At 32.3% G+C, this 6799-nt stretch overlaps 1 protein-coding gene across 1 annotated transcript in view; it reads right to left on the bottom strand.

Moving 5' to 3' along the window:
- Positions 1–710: 710 nt before the first annotated feature.
- Positions 711–6799, bottom strand: part of ROBO2 (roundabout, axon guidance receptor, homolog 2 (Drosophila)) — a 124576-nt gene continuing 118487 nt past the window's right edge. Inside the window, exons 21-23 of the mRNA XM_008576329.1 lie at positions 5986–6186; positions 4112–4752; positions 711–3959 (exon numbers count right to left, since the gene is read on the bottom strand). Of these exons, the coding sequence (XP_008574551.1) occupies positions 4751–4752; positions 5986–6186 (203 nt within the window). The 3' untranslated portion in view covers positions 711–3959; positions 4112–4750. The remainder of the gene's footprint in view (positions 3960–4111; positions 4753–5985; positions 6187–6799) is intronic.

The raw sequence follows: 6799 nt of genomic DNA, 5'->3' as shown, positions 1-6799 counted from the left end.
GCCATGTGTAGATGTTTTCATAATACACACAAATTCCATAAAGCAATAATTGTTTCCTAATTGCTGTACCATTTATCATACTGATAAAAAATCTTTTGTATATTAATATAACATTATTTGTAATAACTCTAAAGCTATTTTATTCTCATATTAGCAGTCAAAATTAAATGGAATTCTGAAATGTATTGTACTTTTTAAGTGAGTGTTTCAGGGTTTAAAAATTTTCTTTCTCCTTTTTCCTGTCACTATGATTATTATTTTAAAGAACACAGAACTACTTTTTATTTTTGGAAATAACATGGTCCTACAGTTATACTTTACAGTGAAAAAGAATAAAATATTTATGAAGTACAATAAAACAGGATATTTTTCTTTTCTACTTAGTACCTGAGATAACTTTTTAACATCCAACATGTTAAAAGAAAGTTGTGATTAACTGCTCTAAATCAATTAAGAAATATTTACCTTCTTCAAATTCTGATATTTACTTATACTTTTAAAAATAATTTATTAGTAATTTTGTAGATAAAATATTTGTCTTATATCTACCTGAAGGTCTTATAGCATGAGGAAAGTAGCAAGTCTGGAAAGTAATCCTGATAGAGTGGGATCTATACTTTCGAATGCTTGGTACATTCTTCATCAGTGTCTTTTAGTCACTACTATAAGTCAACACCAACTCTTATGTACATAAATGGCTTGTTAACAAATTTGAAATGTGAATATATTTTATTTTTTCCCAGTGAGTACACAATACACAATTTTTTGACAATACTCTTAACCAATTTTATGCCAATTTCTTTGCTGATCTAACAACATCAAATGAAACACATTAAGATTTTGGACGCTGTTTAGTGACTTAAACTACAGTTTAAAAAAATTTCATCTATAAAACAAAGTATAAAAAGTCTACCCACGGCCACAAATTCCCTTCTCTTGCAACAATTTAAAGTCACAATAAATGGTTTTGAAATTATGATTAAAAAAATAGTAAATTGAATGTCACTCAAAAAAAAAGTATGGTGTTTCATTTGAAGTACACATTATACTTGTAGATAAGCAAAATAAAAGTAACTTCACCTCTAAGATAATGTGGAAAGGCATGATGTTTTATACCAATTCTTGTCCTGTAATTCTACAAACATAATATACAGAAGCAGATGGACAAATAAGTGAATGTTATGGTTCTGTATAATACTGACACACAATCACTTTCCAGTGGAGAAGATAAACCATAGTTTAGAGGTCATCATATTGTTACCATTATATTATCAATGGACAATTACATAAATTTATTGAATAGAAATTGGGAGGTGTTCCACCAAAGTGCATACAAACTTCCAACTCAAATCCCATTGAAAATATATTTAAATACCCAGAGCATTAAACTGTCATAGAACACCATTAAATCTGTTTTGTTACTCAGCAGTAAACTTGCAATGGTTTTACTTCCCTTTGGTTATGTGATATCTTACATGTTGGTCTTGATTTTCCTATAATCTCGCTTGAACTGGATTCAAATCCTGTGACGGAATCCATTGTTTTCATGCCCCTGTATTATCCCACCTCTCTTTAAAACTCTCATGGGAAAGATTTGGAGGAGGGGTAGGGCAACTCCACCTGCATACACTGGCACACCTGAGTTTGGGCACTGACACGTCTATTTTCCTAAAGGAGACTTTGTTATGAATGAAGCTGTGCTTGTGTGGGGCATGGCCACATAGCAGTGTTTTCTATGAGTGTAAGATAAGTTCACATTTTCTCCCAGCCAGATTCCCTTCTGATGGCTTATGCAAGTCTCTGCTTGGACCTGCAGAAGCGTGAGCTCCATGAATTTTTAATTATTTATTTAATCAGCTATGACATGAAAAAGCATGGTGGCTGTCATACATGTTTATGTTCTTTTGTTGACATACTGATTAGCAGCTTTTGACATATAGCAAGTTGGTGAAGGCTTTTGATTTTTGATCATGTTTCTAAATTTATTTATATAGCCACAGCATTTTATCTTGCCTTCTATCTATGTGAGGATGACATTTGGGTGCAAGATTTGACATACCAATTTATTTAAAACTAGATTTCACAGGCAACACGGACTACTCTAAAAGAACATTCCAGGAAACCGCAAGGTCTGCATTGACATAATATAACTGTAACAGTTAGTTTTTATGTACTGAAGAAATCAGGAAGGTATGGTGCTATGCCCCACATTATTCCAAAAGTCATCTGCCTACACAGTCTTCATTTTTCAAGTCTTGCTTTATTAATCACCTACACCTGCCAGTTACCAGGGTCAAAGGCTATGTGTAATACATGTAGTAAATTAAAGTTTTAAACTAAATTGGGTCATAAAGAAGCACAAAGGGGGAACACTAATGAAAAATCCTTTCAGGAATTCGCTTCCTTCTAAGCAGAAAGAGGTGAAGTAGGGAACTGCATAAATAAAAATTTAAATTCCTCATGTCTTAAAGTTGTGAATAAGTTTGTACCCATTCTTTGCAGAAACTTTTCACCTTCCCCAGTTTCTTTGTCCCAGAGAAATCAAACTGCATTAAAATTCAGGCACTGATGGCAGAAAACAGATAAAGGATTTAATGTGTGTTACAGAATTTATTTTCCCTTCACTGAAGAAATGAACGACATGGCACCAAGAAGATGTTGGGGCCTGTAAAGAACACTACATTCTATGCTTGCCTGTGCTGATGCAGTCTCAGGGAATAAAAAAGGTGGAAGTATTTAATTTTGTCATCCCTCTGCTATAACAACATGACATAAATTGGTGACTGAGCCAATAATGCATGGAGTGTGAATTACCATTCAAAGGGCTCCTATATTATAGAACTGATCCCAATCATTACGTTGAATGTTTTTTGAAATATCAACTATTGAAGACACTATAGGAAAAATATGAGAAGGTATAGACAAAAACAGAATTTAGGATTGTATAGGTAGCACATGGGAAAATGTCATAAGTGGGAATTTCAGGAAGGTTCTCTTCTACTTGATTGATTGACTATACATGTACAGTAGCTAACATATATTTCAAAGTCACATTTATTTTGAGCATACATGACTGATGTTCAGGAACTTTTTGTTCTCAAAGTCGTGAAAACAAATGAGGCAGGACACTGTCATTAATGTCCACTTACAAGGTTTGGTTTTATTTAAAAAGTGTATAAACATGCATTTTTCTCCTTTATAATTTTTCTTTTCAATTTACTCATTCAAAAATGGGTCAAACGTATTTTAGTTGGTAGCCAATTTCTGAGAATGTACCATAAAATATTTATTTCAATAAATCTACTTACTGTGAACTGAACATACTCTGAGCACTGCTTTTTAAGCACTTACAATTTGGCTGTACATTTGGTGGCATCAACTTTACTTCTTAATCAAATAAAACATAAAATTGTATATAGGCTGCATTATTTTTAAAAAAGTCATCAATTTCAGTGATGCAGCTCTATCCTCTGGTGTGTACTGTACATGTATTAGAAAGATGAAACAAGATATTGCGATAGAGTTTATATTTGGAAGCAGCCTGAGTATGTCTTAATAATAAATTGCTTCTTTAACTATTTGCTAGATATTCCAGAGTTCATTTGTTTGTTTCCTTGGGGAACTTCACGTTATACTCTGACTTAATGAGTTGGAAAGATTAATTATGGTAATTCAGAAAATGCTTTTTTAAAAAACTGTAATATAAATACAGCTCAGGTGAAACACCTTAATTTTCTTTTGCTTGTAATTCTCAGATGGGTCAATTACAATGACAAGAAAAGTTTATTCTAAATAAAACTTTAATTTCTTTTTTTCTTTTTAGCAAGTTTAGTACATCTTTGCTACCTGTAGATTTTAAAGCATATTCAATCTTAAGACTTATCTTCCTTCTTTTGACCCCTGCTTTTGTCAATAGTAAAAGCCACCTTTCTGCTTCTTTTATTGACTCAGTCCCTGATGTTCTTTTTTTTTTAGCAAGTTTAGTACATCTTTGCTACCTGTAGATTTTAAAGCATATTCAATCTTAAGACTTATCTTCCTTCTTTTGACCCATGCTTTTGTCAATAGTAAAAGCCACCTTTCTGCTTCTTTTATTGACTCAGTCCCTGATGTTCAAAGAAGACTTTGCCAACACCACTGTTCCTTTGCATCTTCCTACTTCTACACCCCAACTGAAAACCATCTAACATGATTGGTTACAACCAGCATTATCCAGCCTAGCTTACAGTACAGAAACTCCCTTCACATTCAGTCTTTTTCTTCATGTCATGAGGAGTAGAGATTTGTGCTTATCACCAAATAAAATTGCAGTGCAAAATTTAAACATAAAAGTTACACAATTAAAAGTTAATATATGGCACCACAGCCTATTAATTCACATATAGTACAACAGACCAATAAGAACAGACAATAATATGAACAGAGCTAAAAAGAGTGAGCTTGCATAGCAATGCACAAAAGAAATTATATACAGAGGAAAATCCTTTTCTTCCTGGAGGGCGAGTTTTGTTTTCTTTCTTTTTTATATACTCCAGACAGGAAAGAGTTAAGGTGGGTGGTGTACTTAAGAGAAGAACACAAGTAAAATATCTGTGGGATATGTGTGGCTGTGTGTCTTTACATTGCATTTACAGTTCTCTTAATAGTACATAAATAAAGAAATTGTTCATTGCACTGTTTAGTGTCATCACTTCCATGAGTTCAGACCTGATGGTCCTTCAGAGCAGCTTTGTATGTCTCCTCTCAGTTACTCTAAAAAGAGATTAAAAAAAAAAATCAGAAACACTTAGTTTACATTAAATTAAATATCCTCCTATGCTGACCAGCATCACAACAAGCAAAGCAACCAGATAATAAATGAAGGTAAGCTCATTGGATAGATTTTGTCAGTTTGTAAATCTAAGTAACTTTACTTGAAGGAAATGACCAGGGAAAGAAAAAGATACAATGTAGAATTCTGATATTTAAAATCCAAGTACAGTTATTTTTGCATTCCTTGTGTCAAAATAAAAGTTAAAGAGAAATCCATATAGTCATGAATCAAATTAAATAAATCTTAATAATAATCAGATTGGCAATAGCCAATGATACTAATGATAATACTGATAAATAAGATCAATAAAGAACTTCACAGTTTCTAAAATGTTTTCCCTTTTCATTATCTCATGAAATCCCCCAAACAGTCTGTAATGTGAACATGAGGGTAATGCTATTTTTTCATGAGGAAATAGATTAGGAAGGTAGTTTACTTTCTCATGTCCCTTGACCAGTTAAGCAGTTGAGAATATTAGAACCTAGGACTGTTCTCTCAGTAGCACTTAAACTGAATGCATGAAGCATTATAATTCTGACATAAGTGTATTTGGTAATCTTCCTGATAAAATTATCACAAGGAGTTCAATGTTTTTTACTGTGACATACTGTAACATTCTTAAACTTCTCTATTACTTAGTATTTTATATTTAGAAAATATATTAGTTATACTACCAATGCCAGTTCTTTACTCAAAAAGAGAAATTTATTTATAAGATATTATTATAATTAAAATATTACAAGTTAACTAACATCAAAGATCAACTCTTCAAGGTTAACTCTTCAAATTTAAGAAATAAACAAAGAGCAATTAGAGAATGAGGAATTTTTAAAGAGATTGTTTAAACTACAAAAGTCAATATGTTTTCTTTGCTTTATTGCACACAGTTAAAAAGGCAAAGTAAATGACCAAATGGACTATATTTAACTTGTAAGTATTAAGACTAATTGCCTAAATTAAAACAATTTTGAAATAGCAGAAATGTTTATTTCACTGACTGCCGTAAATAACGATGGTCTAAGTTATGACCAAAATTGTTCAAAATCAGAATTGATTTTTTCCTCATAGTAGAGTAAGTTTTCTATTATTCTGAAATTTGTTTAATATGGCAAGTTGTTAGCCCAATATCTTTCTGAATCACTATAGCCTTTTAAATGACTTAAAGCACTTACATAATTCACCTGTAAACTGTCCTTGACTACTGGAGCCCATATATCCTATGTCAAGAAGGTCACTGGCATTGCGCTGGTGCCCCCCCCTCAACACCTCAGCCTTCCTGGGTCCAGTTGATCCTTTAGAAGAAGCTGTTCCTGATGAGCTGTGGCCACCTGGAGATGGGAAACTGGGCTTGCTATAGGGCACCAAGGTCTCCTCTGAAAAAGAAAAACCCACAAAGGGCTAAGTTAAACAGCAACATGTGGGTGGAGGGTGGGCAAAGCACAAAATTAACTCTTAAATATTAAGCTCAAAATGGGCTATTTTACCACTTCACTCTTTAGTAAAATTGAAATTATAAGGTTTAATCAGTCCCAGATATTAAAGGAATTTCCATGTGCAAGCAACATTCCCCACAATAGGAACTGAAGCACGATTCAATGAAAAGAGATCCTGGGATAAGTGTACAATGTTATGTATTCTTTGCAAAATTTAAATTCAGTATAAAAGCTGCATACAATAAACCATAGTTTGCTTAAAAAAGCATATCTGAGAATGATGTCTGGAGTTCGATCAAGCTCCAATTTAATTTTCCCATTACAATTGAAGGAACATGTTTTTTGTTTTAGTTTAAGTTATGAAAACATTTTCTCAATCAATTAGACAAAGAACTATTTGTTAGTTAATTAAATAATTTTTCTTGTTTCTTGGGACATAAATACATTATTTGAAATTCTGTGTATTTTCTTAAAAGAAAAAGAAATACAAATATTTTAATAAATAATGTGTTAATGTTATTTTTTATGTAGTCTCTCTACAAATAACTGGTGT

The sequence above is a fragment of the Galeopterus variegatus genome, unplaced genomic scaffold, assembly GCF_000696425.1.
Source record: "Galeopterus variegatus unplaced genomic scaffold, G_variegatus-3.0.2 Scaffold1328, whole genome shotgun sequence".
NCBI classification, from domain to species: domain Eukaryota; kingdom Metazoa; phylum Chordata; class Mammalia; order Dermoptera; family Cynocephalidae; genus Galeopterus; species Galeopterus variegatus.
This window is presented reverse-complemented; position numbering and strand designations above follow the sequence as displayed.